Raw genomic sequence first — 25,954 nt, forward strand, 5'->3', positions numbered from 1 at the left:
ATTTCAAAATAAATGAAATTAGAATCAGAATCAAAATCGTAAAAAATCATGGGTACCCATCGATTTTCATTCTCAAATATTTCAAATCTTAGGAAAAATAACAAGTAACATATTATTCATAATTTTACTAACTTAGTTATAATTTGTTATACTATTCAAATTTATGATTATTTTTTAAAAATAAAAATCTATCTTAGTTAAAAATTAAAATTATAATAAGAGTAACTCATTTTAAGTTTCAATTGATAATTTATATAAAAAATTAAAGAATTCTATAGAACGTGTATTTATTTTTAAATTAAAAAAAAAAAAACTTAACTAAGAAATAATAAAATAGATTGATTCCAGATACCCATTGGATAGAACTTAATAGTTTCGATTTCTATTGGTTCAATTCCATTTTAGACTTGACTCTAATTGATTCCAATAAATAAAGAACCAGAGTTTTCAATTTCGATTAAATGATATCTATTGACACTTTTATTGGGCACATCAAGTGCACCCAAAAATATAAATTGTGAACTCAACAATAAATAAAAATTGTTGAGTTCGATAGTAAATAAACAAGTTGTGAGTTCACCAATAATGAAGGACCATTTAGAAAAGAAAAATTTACTAAATATCCTACCAAGCTACCACCTAAAATTTATGAATTATTTAGAAAAAAGTCCCTTTCGTAAGGGTCTTTTAACTAATTTATCCTTTAAAAAAAAAACTCCCTTGGAGTTCTCACAACTCTAAGGGAACATTACTCTATCAAGTTTGTTATTCATCACGGAGTGGAATCCACGTCATACAATTCAAATTGATGATGTTAATTTGTTAACATACATTGTAGTAAATCCTAACCTCATCAATTTGTGGCATCAAAAAACATGATCTAATACTACAGGGTTATAAAGGGAAAATTTATAAGAACTTTGAAAAAGGATCAAGGATTTATTTTTTTTTAATTTCATTATTGAATTTTAGTTCTTAATTGAAAAGTTCGGTAACTAGTTATTTTCAACACCTTCTATCAATCTCACAAATGATTTTATTTTTTATTTTTTATTTTTTATTTTAAATATGAGTTTTTGCATGAATTTTATAAGGATGTGATATTGGATTATCAATTTTATAATCTATGTAGGCCGAATGATCCTTAGTAAGATTTCAAGTAATCATGATAGCCTGATTTTATAAAGTAAATAACCAACTTGTTAAAGTAAAGGAGCTTTTGTAATAAAATTGTGACAGATTGGTCTAGATGGAAAGTTCCAATTTCAAATACAATTTCAATTAGAAATCTTAGGATTTTGGAAGCTCTTGTCTAAAATACAATTTCAGTTCTAAACCAATTACTACTAATCTCAATCTTGATATATTTAGTATCATCTATAAATATATGATCCGATTGATTGATTGGTTGATTAGAGAAAGAGATAATGGCGTCCACCACACCCAATTGGTGTGACCGTCCGGATGATATTCTAACTTTGATTAGGGGACAAGTTGATTCTAATCAAAGATTTGGTTCGATTTGGAGCGACTTGCGTTAGATTTTATAATGTTTGTAGTAAAAATGGTAATCTCCACCTACCTCGTCAACCTCCAATGCTCATAATCACTAACAAACACAATAAAAAGGAGGATGAAGAGACAACATGGGCACATAGTACGACTTTCGATTATCGACACCCAACAACATATATTGCAATGGTTCTGGCTATGGATGGCTGGTAATGGCGGAAGAGAATTTAAAAGTTCATCTTTTAAATCCCTTCTTATCAAACAATAATAAAATCAAACTTCCTCCGATTACAACTTTAGAAATTTCACAAGATGATGCAATTACAATTTAAGAAGATCATTATAATACAATTGGCGCTGATTGGCTCTTATTACACAAGGTTTTTCTATCTGCGAATCCTACATCAACCTCGAAATATGTAGTTTTTGTTATCTATGATGAATTTGCAACATTAGGTTTTTGCAAGGCCAGTGACAAAACTTGGACTTGCATACAAAAAGGGGAATATTGCACCATATTTGAAGATGTAATTGGTGAGGTTGAACCAACTTACTTGACTGTTGGATTTGATGTCTTCAAATTGGACCCAATTGCGCAAAAGTGGGTCGAAGTGAAGAGTTTGTGCGGATGCGCGTTGTTTTTAGGTTTCTATGTCTATTTTGGTTTAAGGATTTCCAAGGATAAAAACCGAATTGCATCTACTTCACAGATGATGGTAACGAGTCATATCAAACTACTACACCTTATGGCCCTTGTGATATGGGAGTATTCAACTTAGAAGAAGGGAGTATTGAAACACATTACACAATGGAGTCCCCTATAACAATGATGCCAGCCATCCCCTAAAACAATGACGCCAGCCATTTGGATTGAGCCTACCCTACAAGGATATTGTGATTAGCTCATTTTATCTATTTATCTACAAGTTTGGTTGGTGAGGGCAATATACCATTGTTCAAGCACTTATAACCATTCATATGTCCTTCCTTTTTAAATTATGGATTTGAATTTTGATATTTTGTACGCACGGTTAATTAGTACAATTTTGTGTCGGGCTTTAAATGGGCCAGACGTTTTTAGGCTAAAAAATCAGGCCCTAACCCAACCCATCTAAATATTGGTTTAGACCTGACTTAATAAATAAAATCTTAGTCCAAGCCCAATTTATTAGGGTTGTCGATGGATCAGGGTTGATTTGGTATCGATCCAATAAGGATCAGATCGGGGCAGATTCAATTTTATATACAAAATCTAAATCAACTTTACACATCTCAATAAATATATAACATAATTTATATATTTTCTAACATGTTCTCGGATTGGGTCCTTACCGGATCAGGACATGATTGATCCAGATCCTAGTCAATAAGATATCATATCAAAACCTTATCGGATCAGATTCTTATCAAAATCCAAAACATCGATCCAAATATGAAGTTATCGGATTGTAACGAATTGGGTTTTGGGTCTGATCCAATCCATTAATTGCCCTATGGTTCACTTCTACAAACATTTGGCCATTTGCAGGTCAGGCCAGGCCAAATCCATTTTCAAAAACATTACAGAGGTAAGGAGATCATTATTAATTTATAATAGGACTATTATATATTGTATTTAATATAGTATAACAAACCGGGCAAACCCATCAAACCTACAGTAAAACCCAAATCTGACCCTATTATTAAATGGGCTTAGATTGGCTTGGCACGATAGCTAAATGGACTTAATAACTAAATCCAAACCCTATCAATAGTGGCCCGGGTTGGATCTAGCCAAAACCCAGCCCATTGACTGCACTAAGATAAATCATTCGACTTACTTTACATTATTCATGATCTAGATTCCAAGTTTAATAATAATTATTTTTTAATAAAATAGGGTGATTAGAATAGGTCATAAAATGGGTCGAATTTTATTTGAAGTTAGAGGGTTTGGACCCTTGAAGTAGATTCGAAGAAAAATATGGGTTGATGTCTCTTAACCCAAGTTGGATCCTGGTCAAATATAGATCCGTCCCTATATTTGCCTAGATTTGAATGATATATTGCTTTGAAAAAGGACAACTACTAAACTCCTAAATTTAAAATTATAATTTAACGATGGAAAATAAATTTTTATAAGTTTTTTTCTTCAAAATTTATAGAATTCCGTTCTCTAAATCCATATGGCATCATATCATGTTTTTCAATGTTATAAAGTGATTTCAACAATCTTTAGTAAGATTGGAAATCTTGCTAAGGTAGTAAGGCTAGACTTACTCTAAATCTTAACATACTATTTCATCTCAAAAATAGAATTGACTTGCTCAGTCATTTTGTATATTAATCGTTTAACTCACTTTCATTGCTTCTTAAATGAATTTTATATTTAAATAGTTATAATTTATAATGAAATAAAGTGATAAGAAAATATTTAATCACAAAATCACATTTATTTAATATAATAAATATTTAAATTAATTATTGTATTTAATTATTTATAATAAAAAAATACATAAAACCAAATTGACTCAGCTGAGTCATAGTTGATCTTAGCAAAATATAAGGGTTGAATTTTTTTTTTTACAACTCCTAAGTTGAATTCCTAGATAAACCAAACATTAGAGTTTATTTGAGGAGTTATAACTAATTCCATGGATTCCAACTCTTACTCCAACTCTGATTAACTCCCGTTTCTAAATACACCTTTGGTGGAATTAGGTTCATAGATTTGCCATAGTACTAGGCAATTGACTTTGATGTATGCGTCTACTTAAAGTTGGAATTAGACCGATATGCCTTATTCAAAGTTTTCTCCTTTAGTTTCAACTTATCTCAAGCCAACACTAGCCAAAAGAAGAAGAAGGTGGTCGAAGGCAGGAAGAGAAGAAAGGGAGTTAGAGAAAGAGTCATGAGTTTCTAACTCCTCCATCGGGCAAACTCCCCACACCTGGCTGTGCATAGAACCATAAAATTTTCATCAAGATACACAATTGCACATATTTAGGGGAGAGTTTGATATGTTCAATTGTGTTCCTAAGGAAAAAAAAAAATCTATGGTTTTATGCACAGTCACATAGGGAGAGTTTGTTAGGGGGGAGTCAAATTATCATTATTCTTAGCAAAATTAGGATTGGATTTCATTTGCCATGGATTTCGGTGGTAAAATGAAATCCACCCAAGAGTAGATTTTTAGATTAATTTAAAAATAAGCAATCAAACAATAGAAAATGTATTTTTTCATAGAAAATATGTTTTTCATCCATTTTCCATGCTAATCAGTTGTTGTATCACCCACCTCATATATTTTAATTGTGTGCCATGATTTTAAATCTTGTTCGAGTTGTCTCGGTGTCGTCCACTAATGAGATGGGTTGATAAATTGTCTCAATGACCTAATTTGGTCTAATTCTAAGATATATATTTTTTTAAAATCATGTTTGTGATGACTCAAATAAATCAGATATCTCGTCCGAGACTAGACTTCAAAACGAGTTTTTGCACGCCACTTCCTCTATGCATCTAACCTAAAATATGTTTTAAGCGGGTGCAATGAGCTAAAATGGTGGGTGCAAATAGATACGAAAACATTTTTAGAGAATCTCTAGGGATATCTTCCAATCCCAGCCGTAAGCTTATTCTCCGCTCTGAAATAAAGAGGGCCATACTTTACATCCAACGGTTAAACATCTCCAATGGAGTAGAGATAAGCTATCAAAAATGCAGGATACTTTAAAGCTGTTACATCAATAAGAGTTGCCACGTGTTTTTTAAATTTTAGTTATTTCAATTAGGCTGAGAAAAACGCGGGAGAACATGGTGAAGCAGTTAAGTGTATTAGATTTTCTATTTTTATATGGACACATGGCAGTTTTCTGTTGATTTAACAGTTTAGAATCCTTGGCTCTCAACAGCAAAATCTCTACTCTCTCTCTCTCTCTCTCTACTGTGGTAACCTCCGCTTTTTCTGCCCACACCATCCTCTTTCCTTTCTCTTCTGTCCTCTTTCTCTCTATAGAAAGAGAGATGACACACCATCGAAGGGCAAGTGAGAAGCCCTAGGAAGTAGGAACCGACCTTTGAGCTCCAAACCCTAGAAAATCCCAAACTCACAGAAAACTCCAATAAAGAGAGAGTGAGAGATCAGATTTCAAAGCTAGGAGTCTAATATTTTGCTGCAAAAAGAGTTCTAAGAGGTAAATCCTTTGCTTTTTCTTCTCTTCGATGTGATCATAATCTTTGATTTGGATTTGGTTGAAAATCATGGAAATGATGGCCGTATTGTGGTTTTAATTAGGTTTTTTTTAGCTGTTCTTCGTTCTGAGATCACTTTAGATTTAAATTTCTTGAATATTTCCTTGTTTGTTGATCTTTGAGCAGTTTATTGTACTATATGCTTCCTAGAAAGAGAACTGTTGGAGGAGAGGTAGTAGAAGACCCAAAAACCAATACAGAAGAAGCTTTGATCAAGAAGCCTCGGATCGATTGCTTGATTTCGTGCTCCACCGTTGCAACAACGGCTAACAACAACCCAAACCACATCGGCAACGACGTAGGTAACCCACCGAATATGGATATTGATGAGGATCTTCATAGCAGACAGCTTGCCGTTTATGGGCGGGAGACGATGCGAAGGCTCTTCGCATCCAACATCCTCGTCTCGGGGATGCAAGGCCTTGGTGCTGAAATCGGTGCGAGTTTATTATCTTTTGATGATGGATATAGTTTTGCAATTTATCAGATTCAATTTCTGGATCATTTGTTTGTTATAACTTGTTTTAAGATATTTGTTTTCTAGTTTTATAGTGTGATATTGAATTTTTCTATTTGAGTTTCTAAATTGTTTAATTCTTCAAGTTTGTATTTGTTTAGGTTCTATGATCTTGCTCATGTATCTGTTCCACAGAATGTTACTTTATGTTTGTCGATCATTGAGACTATTCTGGCATTTAAATTGGTTTAATTCAATTTGTGATCAACAATTAGGTTACGGAAATATGTTTGGATAGTAATCTATATTATGTGATCTAGAATTGTTCTAGTAGCAGTTATTTTTCTTTCATCTATGTGCGGCTTAGTGTAATCCTTGCTTCTTGCAGCGAAGAATCTGATTCTTGCTGGTGTCAAATCTGTGACGCTGCACGATGAAGGGATGGTTGATTTGTGGGACTTGTCCAGCAATTTTATTTTCTCGGAGGATGATGTGGGGAAGAATCGAGCACTTGCTTCTGTTAAGAAGCTTCAGGAATTGAACAATGCTGTAGTCATTTCTACCTTAAGGAACACATTGACTAAGGAACAGCTTTCTAATTTTCAGGTACTGTTGTATCCCCTGTTAGCTTGGTCATTGTTGTAAGTTTTCAAGCTCATTGTTCAATATTTTATTGATTCCTCCAATATGGGACATACACCATTAATTTATATGAGATTGTGTGGGGTAATTTAGTTCAATACTAGGCGATTGGCTTTGATGTATGAGTCTACTTAAAGTTTAGGTCTTTGGATTCTATTGGTAACAAATCATCCCGAGTTGGGACTCCCAATGCTCGCAACATGGCTTGTTGGTTCTAGTGAAAGGTAGCTCAGTTTTAGACCAAAGTTAATACATATTTTTTTTTCTTTGATCGGTAAAGTTAATATATATATATAGGTATGTATGTATGTATGTATGTATGTATATATTAAAACTTAGACTCTATTTTCTTCTTCACGGGAACAAGTATGTAGGAGGGTTGCCGTTGATTGCTCTGTGCACCCATTTCATTACTCTTTTTCTCCCTTGGATAATATTATTGGAGTAAACTATCATAATTTTGTGGAGCAATATCTTGCCATATCTCACAGTTGTTGACTTTTTGGTGTCACAGGCTGTTGTTTTCACCGATAGCAGCTTAGAGAAGGCCATTGAGTTTAACGATTACTGCCATAATCATGAGCCTCCAATCTCCTTCATAAAAACAGAAGTCCGAGGCCTCTTTGGTAGTGTGTTTTGTGACTTCGGACCTGAGTTTACCGTTGTTGATGTTGATGGTGAGGAACCTCATTCTGGTATAATTGCATCAATTAGCAATGACAACCCTGCAATCGTATCTTGTGTTGATGATGAACGACTTGAGTTCCAGGATGGTGATCTAGTTGTGTTCTCAGAAATCTGTGGCATGACAGAACTTAATGATGGAAAACCGAGGAAAGTTAAAAATGCTAGGCCTTACTCGTTCACTCTTGATGTGGACACCTCAAATTATGGTGCATATGAGAAAGGTGGTATTGTCACACAGGTGAAACAACCCAAGGTGTTACACTTCAAGCCCTTGAAAGAAGCTCTCAACGATCCTGGTGATTTCCTTCTGAGTGATTTCTCCAAGTTTGATCGTCCACCTTTGTTACACTTGGCATTTCAAGCGCTCGATAAGTTTATATGTGAATTGGGGAGGTTTCCTGTTGCGGGATCAGAAGAGGATGCTCAGAAGCTGATTTCTTTAGCCACTAACATCAATGAGAGCTTGGGAGATGGGAAACTTGAAGAGATTGACAACAAACTTCTGCAGCATTTTGCATTTGGTGCTAGGGCCGTACTGAATCCAATGGCTGCGATGTTTGGTGGTATCGTTGGACAAGAGGTTGTAAAGGCGTGCTCTGGAAAGTTCCATCCTCTTTTTCAGGTGAGAAGCATTTGTCAATATTTTTATTAAAATTGGACTTCTATGGTAGACTCTCTCTCTCTCTCTCTCTGGGCCTACTGACTGAGAAGCCAACTTACTAGCTTAGTTACCTTTACTTTTTTGAGGTCTTTGTAAACCCACAAGAGAGGCATTCATTACTACCTGGCACATCCTGATTAGATGGACCATGTTATCTATTATCTCCTTATCATGGAGTCAAATCAATGCACTTATTGGCACCTAGTTTACATGCATTTTGTAAGAATTGCAACTAAATATACAAGGCTGCGCTTATCATTTAAAAAAAAAAAAAAACTATACAAGGCTGTGTGCATGTGCTCACACACACAAACGTCATAAGAAACAATAATTAAGCACGCTAGAAGGTCGCATGTGCAAACACCCATGTATCTGAAGGGCTTATTTGAAGATTACATAGTAAAAAGGATATTTTTGTAATTTTGATAACCAACCAACGTGGTTTTAGGGATGTTCGTTTGCAATTCTTCTCAGCCTTCTCTTATTATAATAGTAAAGATAAGAATCATTAATTCTTTACTTCTTTCCATCCATGTTAAATTTTTAAATGACTTTGCTCAAGTGTACTTAATATAGCATGCAAGTCAATTCTGTGATGTAAGTTTTTCATCCTTGGTTCGACTCATTATTCAAACTTCTAATTGGTTATTGTGTTAGGGTCTTCATTTAATATTTGTTACTGGTTCTCCGACAGTTCTTTTATTTCGACTCGATTGAATCCCTTCCCACTGAACCGTTGGATCCCAATGATTTCAAGCCACTGAATAGCCGATACGATGCCCAGATTTCAGTGTTTGGATCCAAACTCCAAAAGAAACTGGAGGAGGCCAAAGTGTACATGGTAGGATCTGGTGCACTTGGGTGCGAGTTCTTGAAGAATTTAGCCCTGATGGGAGTTTGTTGCGGTAACCAAGGGAAGCTAACCATTACTGATGATGATGTCATCGAGAAAAGTAATCTCAGCCGGCAATTCCTCTTTAGGGATTGGAACATTGGGCAAGCCAAATCCACTGTTGCTGCTTCTGTTGCTGCCTCGATCAACCCCGACCTTCATATTGAAGCTCTACAAAACCGTGCAAACCCTGAGACAGAGAACGTTTTTAATGATGCATTTTGGGAGAATTTAGATGTTGTCATCAATGCCTTGGATAATGTTAACGCGAGAATGTACGTGGATCAGAGGTGCTTATATTTTCAAAAGCCTCTTCTGGAGTCGGGAACTCTAGGTGCCAAATGCAACACACAGATGGTTATTCCTCACCTTACAGAGAACTATGGTGCTTCAAGAGACCCACCTGAGAAGCAAGCCCCAATGTGTACTGTTCATTCATTCCCCCATAACATTGATCACTGCTTGACATGGGCCCGCTCAGAGTTTGAGGGCTTGCTTGAGAAAACACCCACCGAAGTGAATGCTTATCTTTCCAGTCCAAGTGAGTACGCTTCGGCCATGATGAATGCGGGTGATGCTCAGGCCAAGGATAATTTGGAACGTGTTATCGAGTGCCTCGACAGGGAGAGATGTGAAGCATTCCAAGACTGCATCAATTGGGCCCGTCTAAAGTATAGTACTTAATACTTCACCTAATTCTACTATTTTCCATTTTGTCTAATCATCTCCACCCTTGACGTTTCGCTTACAACGTAAACAGGTTTGAAGACTACTTTGCAAACCGAGTCAAACAGTTGACTTTTACTTTTCCAGAGGACTCTGCGACTAGTACGGGGGCACTGTTCTGGTCGGCTCCTAAGCGCTTCCCCCGTCCTCTCCAGTTCTTGGCTGATGATCTTGGTCATCTTTACTTTGTCATGTCGGCGTCCATATTGAGAGCTGAGACATTCGGTATTCCAATTCCTGACTGGGCTAAAAATCCAAAGATGATGGCTGATGCTGTTAATAAAGTGACAGTTCCAGATTTCCTACCCAAGAAAGGAGTACAGATTGTTACGGACGAGAAAGCCACAAGCGTCTCCACCGCATCTATAGATGATGCTGCGGTCATCAATGATCTGATATTGAGGTTGGAAGAGTGCCAGAAGAATCTACTTCCAGGGTTCCGGATGAAACCCATACAGTTTGAGAAGGTGTGTTCCTTTCCCAAATATCCGAGAATACATTTTTAGAAGATTCTCTCTCTCTCTCTCTCATGTTTGTTTCTGAATTTGCAGGATGACGACACGAATTACCATATGGACCTGATAGCTGGCCTTGCAAACATGCGGGCGAGGAACTACAGCATTCCCGAAGTCGACAAACTAAAAGCAAAATTCATTGCTGGGAGAATCATCCCTGCCATTGCGACATCCACTGCAATGGCAACTGGTCTTGTCTGCCTAGAACTCTACAAGGTGGTAGACAAGGGTCACAAGCTTGAAGACTACCGGAACACCTTTGCCAACCTGGCACTCCCACTTTTCTCCATGGCTGAACCAGTCCCCCCTAAGGTGATGAAGCACAGGGACATGACCTGGACGGTCTGGGACCGATGGATTCTAAGGGACAATCCGACCTTACGGGAGTTGCTGCAATGGCTGAAGAACAAGGGTCTGAATGCTTACAGCATCTCGTGCGGCCCTTGCTTACTTTATAACAGTATGTTCCCAAGACACAGGGATCGAATGGACCGGAAGATGGTGGATCTGGCTAGGGAAGTAGCCAAGGTGGAGATACCTCCGTACCGAAATCATTTGGATGTTGTGGTGGCATGTGAGGACGATGAAGACAATGACATCGACATCCCTCAGATATCCATTTATCTTCGGTAGGCTTTTGCCCTCGTTGAATCCCTCAGTCGGGTTTTGGTAGGGAAAAACAATTCCTTTCTTGGGTCTGTTATCTATGCTTTAGGAGAAAAATTTATACGACATTTTCTTACATAAATTGAAAGCAGCATTGATATAAATATATGTAGTAGCTATGTGAACTTTGAGGCCATGGAGTTTGCTCATATAGCTTTAAACATCTGATCTATATTTCAATGTTTTAGTTCTCTCTACAGCATTGATGACAAGGAGGATGAAGAAGATGGTAGAGAGGAAGAGAAGGCTCCCCTATCTTGTAGGAACTGAGAAATGTCATCATATCCCATGGCTTTAGCCATGAAGAGTGGGGTCGCACCCGTCGTGGTCTTGGCGTTAATGTTGGCTCCCTTGTTTACTAACATCTCGACGGTCTCTATATTCCCGCCCTCGACAGCCAAATGTAATGGTGTATGGCCTTCTGCATCTATGCATTCCAAGTCCATTCCGAACTTAATGAGCACGGAGACTGCATCCTTGTGTCCTTTGATGGCTGCAGCATGAAGTGTGGTCAAGCCATACTGATCACGGTGGTTCACCTTAGCGCCTCTTTTCAGTAGCACCTCGAGATGTCTGATCTCCCCTCTTCTGGCTGCTGTTAGCACCGATTCTCCCTGTTCAAGTATCTCGACCACCTCTTTCTGCATTAACCATGAAAATTTTCTTAGTAAACATTGATTGAGCACACAGTTGTGTTTGGACTGCATCCATGACCACCTCAACGTTCACACTGATGGGTGACTTGGGAACTAATCTCCAACATACTACTGAGATGAGAGGACAAGAACGAGTTTCCTAGGGATCTATACCCATGTTTTTTTTGGACATATATGCTTCTCTGGGAATCCTTAAGAATTTTTTCGCATCTCAGCATCATGGATGCTGTGTTTCAAATGTGGTTGGAATCCTTATGGTTTTAAAACTTAGGTTTCAGGTCTTGTACATGCCAGATACCGAGTCATCTCGAACGAGTTTTTCGATATGTTTGAGACCTCTCATTCACCAATGAGAAAAATAAACATGGGGTTCTAAATCTTGTCCGATACATTGACTTGTCTGTCTGTCTCATCCATGACTTATATCAAGACATTCAGACAACACGTTTGAGAGGTCTCGTTCATCGATGAGAAAAATGAACATGGATGTTTGAGAGGTCTCGTTCATCGATGAGAAAAATGAACATGGATTTTAAATCTTGTCCAATGCATACGGAGACGGTTCGGACAATAGTTCTGTATTATGAGTTTTGAAACCATGATTCCAAGAGGCAAAAAATGATGAGTACTGATCATCCTAATGTGGGTCTCTTCAAGGATACCTTTCGGGGGCAAAAATTGATCATGATCGTTTCTGATCAGGTCAAATTTTCGCTAAAAGGGGTATCCGGGACGTCAGTATGATATGCATTTGCATTTGCGCCTTTGTTCAATCAGATCATAGGGTACTACTAACGTGTATCGAAGATGATGACCAATACACCAATCTGGATACACGTGGTACTCTTAGCACACGTGTTCATCAACCATTAACCTTCGGTTTGGATTGATGAGCATCATGTGGCACGTTAACCCATATGATTCATTTTTTTGAGTTTTGGGCTTTTGGCCCCCAACTTACATGTCCCTTATCCATTGCCACATCAAGAGGTGATTGACCAGTGACAGCTATACAAATTGTAGGATCTGCACCCATCTCCATAAGGAACTCTACCATCTGGCGGTTCCCATTCGCTGCCGCCCTATACAAAGCTGTCCGACTGTCATGACCCTTCGCGTTCACATCCGCACCTGCCTGTATCAACACCTTAGCACACCTCAAGTTTCCCTCACTTGCAGCCAAATGCAGCGGTGTCCGACCCTCTTTGTCCCTGCAATCCAACGGTTCTCCTCTCTCGCAAGCTTCCTCGATCAATCTCGTTATCTTGTCCGTCTGATTGAGTGCCGCCGCAACGTGAATTTGGGTCCACGCCTTCGACTCCCATCTCGAATCCCCTTCAGCATCCACGTTATCCGATTTCGCACGTTCGTCAATCTTCAACCCTGCTTCCAAAAGCAAGCCAATCACATTGTCCGAGTTACACGACTCAGTTGCAACACGAAGGAGAGACTCGGTTTCTTGAGTTGAGAGTTCAGAGACCATCGATTTCTGCCGCTTAATTATGTTCTTTACAGCATCGATATCTCCTATCGAGATTGAGTGACGGAGAAGGAAGAGACCCACGTAGGCGATTTTGAGCTTGAGATCATAAGTAACTAGATGGGTTCTCGAGGAGAACCATGAGTTAATAGACTCGGTATTCACTAGGAGAGTTGATTCGCTTGAGTAGTTGAAATCAGTGGTGGGAGCGGTTTTGATGAGGAATCGATCAGAGGGTGAGCGAGGGAAGGAGGGAGGGAGTTGGGTTTGGGGTTTGAGGATGATTTGGAAGGTGGCGTAGGATAAGGGAGGGATGAGACCATTCGGTGGGTTCACGAGGAATTTGTGAGGGGAAGAGGTTTGTACTTTGAAGGCGACAGGAGTGGTGGTGCTGAGAGACCTCAGGCGCACGTTAGCACGACATTTACACCCCAACGTGAAGTCTATGCGCACCTCTTGTTCAGATACCTCAACCAGTCTCTCCATCGGATTCTAAAACTAGAGAGAGAGAAGAGAAGAGAGTGGTGGGACACTCGGAAGGGGTTTGACATAAGGGAGGTGAAGGTGAACTCGTGACTCGTGAGAGTAATAACTGAGTAGTTCACGTACCAAGGAACCTGAAAATACTACCAACCACAGTTTTCTTAGCTTGTGCCACGTGTCAAAGTTTGATTTCTGGGTCCCCACATTTTTCTGGACTTGTAGTTGGTTGGATCGCACGTGAATGAGCTTTTTCAGAAAAGAACTAAAAAGCACCTAAGATTTTGTCTCTTACTCTAATATATGATGAGAGATTCGTCCTATTTCATTTGGACAACTGTGGAATAATGGACCACAGTTGTAAAATCGTTGAGTCTACTCGTAACACGGTCGAGTCAATTTGACTTGATTCAATTCATAGAGAGTTGGCAACAGGACTCATCGGTGTCAACGCGAATTTTATTTTTTATTTTTTTTTAATCACAGAATCTGTGATCCACTGATCACAATCACATGATCCCTGCGTGTATTGAATGGCATCTCTAATTTACAAAACTACCCTTATTAGGTTTGACGTGGCACGCACTGGAGTGATAGTCTGTTGGCGATGAAACATTTTATCAGAAAAATCTCTCTTTTTTTAAACTTCTAGAGTCTTGTATGGGAATCTAATCATATAAATATGTATCGCACGTTAATTTAACATGCTTTTGACATAAGAGCTAACTCTTTTGCTCTTAGACTATTATTATAAATTTTAATTACTAGGAACCCTGATGATTTGATTTTGCAAATTTCATGATCCCGAATGAGCTTCGCAATAGTTCATGGTTCAATATATTCGATGACGGCTTTTTGGAGCCGAAAAAACTCATTTGTTGGTAACTGCTGCATTTTTTATAAGTTTTGTTGGGATTGCTTTTGTGCGAGCGCCACTAATAGAAGCCAATACCGAAAACGTATGAACGTTTCTTAACTCATCGAATAGAGAATAGAATTAATCCAACCGTCTCTCTATTATTTTTTTGTCATTTTTTTATAACAGACAAGATTCTTCTAGAAGCAGCTTCTCAGGCCATGAGCTTCTGTTTTTCTTAAACATAAAATCTTGAAATTGAAGCTAGAATCTGGAACAAACTGACCCTTAGTCACTCCTTATTTGTTTAAGTTGATTGGACCGGGTTCAGGGTGGGCCTTAGCTATCTCGCCTTCCTTCTAATGTCAGCAGCCAAGGCCCAAGCCTAATATGCCAATGTAGCACAACATAAGAGTAACAAAATAAGCCCAATTCAACCCATTCAATGATTCCCACAAATGATATATCTTGTTGGGTTTAAAGGGTCAGGATCTGTTAACTCATGAAAAGTGAACACATATGTTGACACACAATCCCAGCCGTGAATGTGTGAGATCCAACAGTTCGGATAAAAGAAGCATCCCAAGAATATTTTATTGAATTCTAAGATAAATCTTAACCATTGGATCTCACATATCCACAGTAGAGATTGTGTGTAAACATATGAGTTCGCCTTCATGAGTCTACGGATCCCATCCCAGGTTTAAAAGCCCATTGGCTAATGTCAACTCTAATTTGTATGTTATCAATCCTGATTAGTAAAAACCTAGAACTAACTACGTGCTCTACAACGTTAGTTATGCCATCACTTATTGGACCGGTGCACCAAGATCAATAGAATCGACAAGATCTACTTTTGTGTGGATTTTTAATTGTAACATCTTGATAAACAAGATAGGTATTTTGGAAAAATTGAATATTATAGAGCTTCAAGCAATCCTAAAGGGAATGAATATAACAGTAGAAGAGAATATTCAGCACTGCAAGTTAATTAGATTCTAAGGTGACTATTGAGTGCATCAAGGGGAAGTACGTTACTCCATGGAGGGAAGATAGGTTGGTCAAAGCCATAAGAGCTAGAGCTTCGCTTTTCCAATAAATTAATTTCACGTTCTACTTTAGAGAATGCAATCGAACAACGGGTTTTTTAACTCCTTTCCTTCCCACTAAGAGTAGAACTCTCTTTGAGTATAGGGATCTCCCAAGTTATCTTGGGGACATTGTATGTAAGAACACTTCCAGGCATAGATATGACAGAATGTAGTTCTCCTTTTTCTGGTTGGGGGTCTGCCTAACCCCCCCTTTTTAATCTTTAAAATAAAATAATAATAAAAAATGTGCCCTAAGATCATCGTTAAAGTGCAATAAATTTACCTTGGGAACAAGCATCTAAGGGTATTTTGGTAAAAAAAAAAAAAGAGCATTTTCTGTAAAATTTCAAATTTCAAAGTTATTTATTGCACTTTAAAATCGTGTGCTCTAAGGGCACCCTTTAAGAAGACCCCGAAATCATGGGGGAGTCCGAGAAAGTCTCTCAAACATTCATTGAAACACAGTGGGGTTGTAATGTTGTATAAATTAGGCAATTAATGAGCCCAATATCATGTGAAATTGAGGACCCACATCACTAAATGAGTCATGCCTATTAAAGTAAAATTAATTCTATTTATTTCAATTTTCACGAGAGTTGTCTAAAGGTCTCTCTGATTGCAATAAATCTTTGAACTTGTAACCAAGAAGATCAACTTAACTACTGGAACTTCAAATGGATCTTATCGGACCCCAAATTACCAATGCTTTGGATCTGGATGAAAAGGTTTCCATAAAGATTCAATTTAATAATCTATTGGATTTACTTTGGATCAAAATGTTCCAATTTGACGAGAATTCGGTCCCATAAGATACACATAAATTTAATTATGGAGCAAATGCTCTATGCAATAAATATACCTTGGAAATAGGCATTTGGGGGTATTTTGGTAAAAAAATTTAAAGGTATTTTTGATATAAATTTAATTTCCCAAGTGTATTTATTGCACTTTAACATGTGCCCTTACGACACAGTTTAAAGTTCAATAAATACACATTGAAAATTGAATTTCGATAAAAAAAAATTACTTTTTATCAAAATATCCTTAGATTCCAATTTTTGAAGTGTATTTATTGCACTTTAACATGTGCCCTTAGTGCACAAGTTAACAAAATCCATATATCATATATTTGATAGCCTTTGGGAGAGAAAATTTGTCTTATATGATTTAAAAGTTACGATTGGATTGATTTTTTGAACCTGAGATTTGTTGTTTCGAAATTTATGTGCTAAGTTAATGAATTAATGGCATGATGCCATGTGTGTTAAATAAGCAAAAGTAATTGGTTACAGAGAGAAAATTTGGGAGTAGGTTAAGTTCTTTATTTTTAGTAACTTTTCAGTACACATGGCGTTGTGCCATTAGTATATCATCGTGCCATTAATACATCAATTGAGCACATAACTTTCAAAATAACAAATCTATGTTTGATTTTTTGTGAGGATGATCTCTATGATGGGGAGATCATCCTCACAAAAAAAAAAAAAAACGTCTAATTTGAAACTTCTAATCCCATAAAAAATGATCAGCAAATTAATAGTAAAAATTAATTGTACATCAATTTAAATCACTTTTAATGGGGTTAAAAGTTTCATATTGGGATGATTTTTGTGAGGATGACATCATCATAAAGATTCGAAAATCATCCTCAAAAAAAATCAGTTCAATCTGAAATTTTTAAGTCATATAAGACATATTTTGTCTCCCAAACGAGACCTATATATATTTTGTTGAAGTATATAAATTGAGAGTTGTCATTGCCACACCAATTTTTTTTTACTAATGTCACACTAAGGCAATGTTTGTTTGTGTTATTTTTGAGTGTTTATTACTGAAAAAAAATTAAATTTAGCACTTTTTGTCAAAATAATGCGTTTGTTTACTTTATATTTTTAGCACTTATTGCTGAGAATAAGTGGAAAAAAAAAATCAGCACTATTTTGATACTGAAAAAAAGTGCTAAAACGGTAAGCACTTCGCTTTTTTCGACACGGACAAGTATGCCCTTCGTTTTTTTTAGCATGGACAAATATGCTCTTATTCTTAAAAGGATATTACCTCTTATATCCCATGGATAAGTATATAAGCACCCCACAAATTAATAACCCATACCATGGCTAAATTATTTTGTCTTATATGGGTTAAATTTTTGGAATGAGTTGATTTTTGGTAAGGATGATCTCCTCATTAGTATAGAAGCACTCCACAAATTAATAAACCCACACCATGATTAAATTATTTTGTCTTATATGGGTTAAAAGTTGTGAAATAAGTTGATTTTTGATGAGGATGATCTCTACAATGAGGAGATCATCCACACAAAAAATCAGCACATTCTGAAACTTTTAACCCTATCAAAATAAGTTCAAGAACTGTAAATTATCCATTTTTTTTTAAACTATTTTTGACGAGTTAGATGTTTCAAAATTGACTGATTTTTTTTTAAAATACTATTCACTCCCATTAAAACAAAAAAAAAAAATTGGTCATGGTGTGGTTACCCTTATATTTCATAGGGTGCTTTATAATTACACATCCTTCATTTTCATCGAAAATTATTAATTCAAAATTAAGTTATTTTAATGTTGATTTCAAATTTTGATAACTGTATGACATTATTATTTTAATTTGAAATTTGTGTTTTTATAAATAGAAATTATTATTTATAAATTGAAGATTTGAGTATTATTATTATTTGGAAATGAATCGTATTTTAATTTTATAAGAAATAATATATTTTTGTGTTTGATAGAAATATACATTTGAAACATCAACAATGTATAATATGATTGTAGGGCAATAAAAATATTATCAGCTTCAGCAATATGTAACAACTATGATTCAACATATAAATAAACAACTTTTTTAACATTTAAATTTAGCGCTTAATACTATTCAACATTTTTTTTTTTTTTTTTTTTAAGTTTAACAAACAACACATAACTCTATTTATATAAGAATTTGGTGTGGCATTAGTAAAAGTTGGTATGGCAATAGTAGCTCTCTATAAATTTGATCTGAATCCAATGGTTATGGAATCAGATTTGATATTAAGATCCCAGATCCATTAACACCCTTACTTAATGCAATCCAAGTATCCAACCAATCTTGACCATTAACCCACCAATGTAGATGATTGATCATCATGCAAGATGAAGTAAGCGGACAGATTTAGGTTTGACACACTCTCCACTCAAGAAAAATCTCACTTTTTTTTTTTCTTATCTAATTAAACCTAAATTACTAATTAAAGTTAAATCTACTTAATCTCCCCCTTATTATAACTTAATAAAGCCAATTTCCTTTTTTAACCAACTTAGCAAACCTCCCAACCCCCCGCCTTCTCTCTTTCTCTCTCTAAAACATTTTTATTTCCTCTCTCTTTCTCTCCACTAAAAAAGCCGACCCTCTGAAATCTGCAACTCCCGCTTTTGCAGGTTTTCCCACCATAACCTTCTCTTCAAGCAATCTCACCAAATCCTCCATTATTTCTCATCTCTGCAACTATCTCTCTCTCTAGATCTCTCGAATGTGGCTTCCATGGAGGAAATCTCAAGTACGGACACGAAACTCATCTTCGAATTTCACTTTCTCAACATTCAAAGACGTACAATGTCTCTGCAAAGAAGAATCAGATCAAAACCAATCAAAAAAACCTTCAATCTTTCATCGCGTCCGCATCTCTCCTTCTTTACTCCGCTCTAATTCCAACGCATCTGAACCGTCCATTTCCCTACCAGGTTCCGAAAACCGCATCGTCATCTACTTTACAAGCCTCCGCGTCGTCCGTAAAACGTTCGAGGATTGCAGAACAGTCCGATCTATCTTGAAAGGCTTTCGTGTTTCAATCGACGAACGAGATCTGTCGATGGACGTAAAATTCTTGGAAGAATTACAGGGGATCTTAGGGCAGAAGAAGAAACAGATAACCTTACCTAGGGTTTTTATTGATGGAAGATACATTGGTGGAGCTGAAGAGGTTAAACAGCTTCATGAAGCAGGAGAGTTGAAGAAGTTTGTTGAAGGGTTTCCAATGGCGGAGACAGGTGTCTGCGAAGAATGTGGTGGTTACAGATTTGTTCTTTGCGATCAATGTGATGGTAGCCATAAGTATTACCAAGATAAAGGTGGGTTCAGGACTTGTTTGGCTTGCAACGAAAACGGTCTGATCAGGTGCCCTACTTGCTCTTCTGTACTCCTTTGATCCACGAAATCAAAACCATGAGAGAAAAAAAAAAAAAAAAAGAATTTTTTAACTTTTTTTTTTTTAAAGGTTTTTTTTTAAATGGTTTTCTTCCTGTGTATCCTCGTGTATTTTTCTTTAAATCGAATACAGATCACAGCAGAATGACTTTTTTATTTATATTTCTGACTATTTAAGAAAGCTACTACTGCCACACCAATCTTTTCTAATGCCACCCCATGATGTGTTCTAATCTTTGAAAACATGATTTATACATAGAACTATTATTGTCCCCCCAATTTCCTATGTAAATCATCAAATTATTTTGCAAATAGTTGGTGTGGTGTTAGTAAAAAGTTGGTGTAGCAATAGGAACTCTATATATGAATTGGGGTGGCGTTAGCAAAAGTTGTTGTGTCAATAGAAATAATATAATTTCTGTCCAGTTTTTTTTTGGTGCATCTTGAGACACATTTGGGATCTTTTGTCTCTCTCTCTCTCTCTTTGGAAAATATTTGGGACGAATGGAAAAAAAATGAAATGTTTTATGACGATTGATATTCCCTAGGAGTTAGTTAGAGTAACAGATCCCTATGAATTGAGTGCTGATCCCTAAAAAAGTCGAAGCTTTATTTCCAAGTTACTTTTTCTTTTCTTTTTTCCTCTGAAAAAGGCAAATTTAATTAATTATCGTACTCGTGATTCACGATACAAGTACAAAAACGGATGTGTGGGAGAGAGGGGCAATAAAATATTTAGAGATTTACACGACAGACCTAACTGTTACAATGTTTTTACATAAAACTCCTTTGAAGTTAGAAAACTCCAAGGAAATCTTACTTTATTAAGTTTGTTACCCAACAAACCTTGTAAGAGCGATGCATGTCATGAAATTCAAATTAATGGGGTTAATTTTCACTGTTAAATTTTATTTTTAAATTTAAGAGTTTGATAACCATCTATTTTCAACGACTTAAATCAAGTTAAAAAATGATTCTTTTTGAATTTTATTATTTTGAATCTGAGTTTTTTCACGAAATCTTGATAATTCATGTAAGCCCTACAACTCTTAGTAAGATTTGAAATCTTACGAAGTTAGTTATGCTAGTCTGATACATGAAGTAAGGTTTGTTCTAGTAACAAATTTGACAAAGTAAGAGAGTTTTTATAATAAAATTGCAATAGATAGGACTACCTGATAAATCTCTCTAAAATATTTAATAAGATAAGTTTACTTAATAGTTAAACTAGTAGACCTATTGTTATAATTGTTTGATCAATGTATACTAAACATGCGGTTCGGATTTTTACCAACTTCTATACCTCAACCTTTGTGTTGAGTGTGAAGTGTCAACAACTTACAATATTGTGAATCCTGACATCACACTTCGGTAATTATTTTAATAAAGATTTTTATTTTTTATTTTATAAAATTATATATTTTGTCTTAGATTTTATTTTATTTTTATTCAATATTTTGTGTATTATATTTTTTTCACATGGTGTCCACGTGTTAATATAATTTTGATCTATTTATTTTTTTCTTAATTTAAGAGTATTCATTTATTATTATTTTGAAACTTGAATTCTAAATCTAACGATGTCTAGATGGGTAAAATGAAATTTTAGGCCGTTTGTTATGGACTTGGGAATCCTTAACATCCCAACAGTCATGTTGACAGAGAATCATTTTCAATTTTCTCGTTCCGAACAAAATTGCTTTAAATATATGAAGGGGACAAAGTTCGATCGAATCTTAGATGGAGTACTCATGAGGAAACCTATAACCTCAGCAGCTACAGGAAACTATATTTTCACTAAATCCCACAATTCTCAATGAACTTGGCTCACAGATTTGCTTTCCTTAACCATTAGATCTAATCGAGTTTGGCCTTATCAAATCCTTTCGACTCATATTTGCTTTTTAGGTGAGTTTTGATACATTTTGAAGCTTGTTGACATTTGTGCTTGTTGATGATGCCATAAAGGTTAGAATCATCCCTCACTAATCGATTGATACTCTTTTGCCTTTTATTATATTAGTAAGCTCACCACCAAGGAATGGATACTCTCATTGGATGTAAAATGGGCTAGGTCTGGGCCTCAAGCCCTGAAACAATATTAAAAAAAAGGATTGAAGCCTGGCCCAACACTTGGCCCATCTTGAGTTCCTTTAGCTCCTCGGGCCCGGCTATGTCACTCCAAGCCTGACCAGTCCCCTACCTTCTCTCAAAATCATTTTAATATTCTTTATTTTTTTAATAGCGCTTCTCACAACTGTCATTTAAATCTTTTTTTATTGAATTTCAATTTTTGACACAAAGCTACAACTGAAAGGTAGGTTAGTAGGTGAAAAAACTAAGGGTATGTTTGTTGTAATTTTTTTGACGATTTTGTAGGTTTTGAGTCAAAAAAGTTGGAAAAACATATTTGTTGGTAACGACTTCTGCTTCAATAATTTTTGAGGAAAATTCAAAACTGTATTTTTGAGAAGTCTTGCTGGATCTACTTTCACGTGAAAGCCGCTATGAGAAGTCAATATCGAAAATATATGAGAGTGAAGTGACGATTTCAACCCTCATTCTTCTTAACTCATAACAACAAAATCAATTCGACATCCTTTTACTATTTCTTCGTCAACTTCTATAACAAATAAGATTTTCTTGGACACAATTTTTCAGACTATGAACTTCTATTCCTCTAAGACAAAATCCTTGAGTAGAAGATAGAATTTATAACAAATAGACCTTAAAAATTATGTGTAAGTTAATGGATCCAACATCAATATTGAAAAATAAATAAAAAAAGCAAGCACACAAACAAATACGGATTTATGTGATTCTCTAAGGATTGAGATACATCCACTGATCCATGTTAATTCCATTAATAAAAAACTTTTTGTAGTAGATCACACTATCACCAAATAAAGAGAAATATGTACACCTAAGAAACATAATAGAAGTTTACATTTAATTACTGAAATTTGAACATATAACCATCTCGACTAGCAAAAAATTGTGGATTTATTAACAATCACTTCTTGTTGATCTGAATGATTAAGCTACACAAATCATGTCTAGTCGGCCATCGAGATGTGCAATTTAAAAAACGCTAATGATTTTTTACTCGAAAATTTTCACTCTGTCTGTATTTGACTGACGTGACAAGGATACAAAAACATTGATATTTTTTTCTTGTGTATCCCAAAGAAAAAGATCTATGGTTTTGTGCCTTTGCCATGTCAGTTGCACACAAACTGAGAAAAATTTTGAGTCAGAAAATCACAACTCTTTCAAAAAAGCATTGAGTAAGATCTGTGAATTAGTTGAGTTATTCTACTAAAAATAATATTTTATAGTAGATTAAAGGAAATTATTTATTTTAAATATTCAAATATTAAAAATAATATTTAATTTTTACAAATTTTAATATTTTTTATTTGACTTTTCTAGGTCAAACATTTCGAATTGACTCAACTCAATCAACATTCGAGTTGAGCTTATGTGTTAAAACTAAAGTTTTTAGTTTTTGGACTAGGTTAATCGTGAGAAAATAACATTGTGAGGTAGGAAAATCATTTTCGGCTAAGTGGAACTTAAAATTTTCTCTCCCAAGGTTTTCACTTAAGGTAGAAGGGAAGTCATTTAATGTGAATTAACTTGTTTCTAAGTTTTTGATTATTATATTTCTCTATATAAAATACAAATCCACCTAAAGTTCTTGCAATTGTGTCCAATTTTCTAAATTATGTTCTTAATTTATAAATTATAAGACCACAAAACTAATGAAAAATATAGAATCACTTTTCACAAAAGAGATCCCTCCTTCCCCACTTGTAAGATTCCCAATTTTATCTCACATAATTAAAATAAAAATCATTTTTTTAAATACTAAATACCATAAAATTGTCTTATATATCATACAAACCTACAAGTCTCCTGAAATTTCTTTATATTATCCATCGATTATTTTATTCCTCACAAAATTTGTCTTAAATTGCATAAGAATTGAATAATAATGCATGTATCTTCCAAAATTAAATAAATAAATGGGTAAATTACACTTTGACCCCCTATAATTTGGCATAATTTCATTTTGACCCCTAATGTTTTGATAATTGCACTTACCTCCCATTCCTTATAGTCATCTAAGAGATTCCACTACCCTTCTGTCAAATTGCTATCAACTTAATAGTTAAATTCCTTTTATAAAGACCATTGTGCCCCTTTTTAAATGTTATTCTTTTTTATAAAAAAAGAGAAAAAGAAAAAACGAAATAGTGAAAATAACGAGTTCAATGAATGCCTAGGTGGGGGCATTTTAATTATTGTTTTAAAATTTATTTTTTCTAATAAAAAATAACATAAAATAAAAGGATAAAATAGTAAAATAACGTTTAAATTTTAACCCTGTCAGTGAAAGAGGAGGTAAGTGCAATTATTAAAATGTTATGGGGTCAAAGTTTAATTTACCCTAAATAAATACCACACCATCAAAAGTGATGAAATCATGGTTTTTAAACTCGGTATTTCGTCTCGTCTCATTCAGCTCTGATACTGAGTCGTCTCGGTCGAGTTTTTCGATACGTTTGAGACGTTTCATGAGACAAATCAATAAATTAAATCGTGACTTGTAAATCTTGGTCAAAAAATGAGTATGTGAGTTGGTCTCTTTCAACTCTGATACCTAATTAACTCGGGCGATACGTCTCGGTCTCGGACGAATTTAAAAACCATGGATGAAATACAAAGTAAATGATTGATTCTTTATCAGGGCCCACACATCATCATTAAATTACTATTGTTCAATATTGGGGAATCAAACATTTGATATTCGTCCAAGCAAAAGATCATTTCCTCCTCTATACTTATTTTTATCAAGTAAATGCCAAGCAAATACTCAGAGATCCCAATATATGGCCTTCAATAAGGGAAAGAACCATAACTCAAGTCATGAATTAAAACAAAAACAAGCCATAAACATAAAGACCATTTTTAAATGGTCTGACGTGGCATCTTTGGATGACATGGCAGAGATGATATATCACAAACGATAATGAGAGAAGGTAGGTACAATTAGTTGGTAGAGTCCATACCTCAACTCCTACATTTCCAGTTGTCCTTCAAAAATTTCTTTATGGAGATCCCTCAAACTCTCAAATTCCCATCCAAAAGACAAAATCTATTGTAAAAAATCCCAATTTAATCTGGATTAAGTGTCAAACAATGCAAGACAATGTGGGAAATTTTATTAAAATTCTATAATTTGCATCACTCACTCCACTTATTTTCTTTGTTTTTTTTTTTTTTTTCCTTTTAATATTCCCATTGTCCCCCTTATTTGCTTATAATATTATGATCCATCCCATATTGTATTATTATTTGTAACCGAGGTATCTAGGACTCTTGGTACACTTGACTAATCCTCGGGCACGTGTAGTCCCTTTCCCCACTTGTACTGCAAGATAATTTTTGGGATAAAAGCGATTCGAACTCAAGACCTCTATTTCTTGAGGCGTGGTTATTGTTAGTTTGTCTTTAATGAAATTAATAACTTGATGATGGTGAGAACAAATCTCTATGATATTATCACCTATAGATTTTACTGACTAAACTAGTTATCATTTTCTATTGTTGTTCTATTGTCATCAATGCAATATTAACCATTAAAATGCCAATTATAGTCTTAGTTAGAAAAAATATGCAAGTTTACGACTCTAACAGAGCGAGATGACCATAAAAAAGAATCTAGATTGAGATAGTAAAAGCATATATGAACATACTTGAATTAAAGAATTACTTTTAACAAAATTGAATGGAAGAATAAGATTAGTTGAACCAAATTTTTGGAATAAAAAATCGATGATGATGATGAAGATGGATCGGCTTAACAAACATCCCAAATCTCTCCATAAAGTAGAAGAATTTGCAACTATCTAACACCTATTATTTGCTAAAATAGATCCTATGAATGTTGCCAAACCTAAGAATTATTTGATCAATAATGCACTTTCTCAAAATGAGTCAACAATGAAATTAAAATTAGTCGACAATGAAATTTGGTGAAAGGGATTTTGATAAGATATATATTATTATGCTAATTGGGTTTTGGTAGGAAAGTTGGCTTAACATGTCAATATTTTGGTCATGACCCAATGAAAGAGATTAATTACTGTCATTTTGGCCTGATTAGAGCTTAATTAATATTAAATTACTGA

General features: G+C 35.2%; 3 protein-coding genes across 3 annotated transcripts; 2 read left to right on the plus strand and 1 right to left on the minus strand.

The window, feature by feature from the left end:
• Positions 1-5,477: 5,477 nt before the first annotated feature.
• Positions 5,478-11,140, plus strand: LOC147385025 (ubiquitin-activating enzyme E1 1-like). Its single transcript, XM_086426790.1, has 7 exons — positions 5,478-5,687; positions 5,872-6,182; positions 6,591-6,808; positions 7,359-8,153; positions 8,887-9,755; positions 9,845-10,277; positions 10,362-11,140. The coding sequence occupies exons 2-7, from the start codon at positions 5,885-5,887 to the stop codon at positions 10,956-10,958; spliced, it is 3,210 nt and encodes a 1,069-aa protein (XP_086282916.1). The 5' UTR covers positions 5,478-5,687; positions 5,872-5,884; the 3' UTR covers positions 10,959-11,140.
• On the minus strand, positions 8,884-13,721 carry LOC147385026 (protein VAPYRIN-LIKE-like). Its single transcript, XM_086426791.1, has 2 exons — positions 12,609-13,721; positions 8,884-11,632 (listed from the first exon to the last, which is right to left on the minus strand). Exons 1-2 carry the CDS (start codon positions 13,611-13,613, stop codon positions 11,186-11,188), a joined length of 1,452 nt encoding a protein of 483 aa, XP_086282917.1. The 5' UTR covers positions 13,614-13,721; the 3' UTR covers positions 8,884-11,185.
• Positions 13,722-18,919: 5,198 nt separating this feature from the next.
• Positions 18,920-20,058, plus strand: LOC147385027 (Glutaredoxin family protein). Its single transcript, XM_086426943.1, has one exon. The coding sequence runs from the start codon at positions 19,084-19,086 to the stop codon at positions 19,756-19,758; it is 675 nt and encodes a 224-aa protein (XP_086283069.1). The 5' UTR covers positions 18,920-19,083; the 3' UTR covers positions 19,759-20,058.
• The last annotated feature ends 5,896 nt before the right edge of the window (positions 20,059-25,954 follow it).

Source organism: Akebia trifoliata, chromosome 15, assembly GCF_017979445.1.
Source record: "Akebia trifoliata isolate Shusen 1 chromosome 15, ASM1797944v1, whole genome shotgun sequence".
Taxonomy (NCBI): Eukaryota; Viridiplantae; Streptophyta; class Magnoliopsida; order Ranunculales; family Lardizabalaceae; genus Akebia; species Akebia trifoliata.

Excerpts from the sequence above, each read along its gene's own strand:
- LOC147385025 (XM_086426790.1), top strand. The coding sequence starts at position 5,885 with ATGCTTCCTAGAAAGAGAACTGTTGGAGGAGAGGTAGTAGAAGACCCA. Across the intron at positions 6,809-7,358 it reads AACAGCTTTCTAATTTTCAG|GCTGTTGTTTTCACCGATAG; the intron begins GTACTGTTGTAT and ends TTGGTGTCACAG. Across the intron at positions 9,756-9,844 it reads ATCAATTGGGCCCGTCTAAA|GTTTGAAGACTACTTTGCAA; the intron begins GTATAGTACTTA and ends CAACGTAAACAG.
- LOC147385026 (XM_086426791.1), bottom strand. The coding sequence starts at position 13,613 with ATGGAGAGACTGGTTGAGGTATCTGAACAAGAGGTGCGCATAGACTTC. Across the intron at positions 11,633-12,608 it reads TGGCAATGGATAAGGGACAT|AAAGAGGTGGTCGAGATACT; the intron begins GTAAGTTGGGGG and ends TGGTTAATGCAG.
- LOC147385027 (XM_086426943.1), top strand. The coding sequence starts at position 19,084 with ATGTGGCTTCCATGGAGGAAATCTCAAGTACGGACACGAAACTCATCT.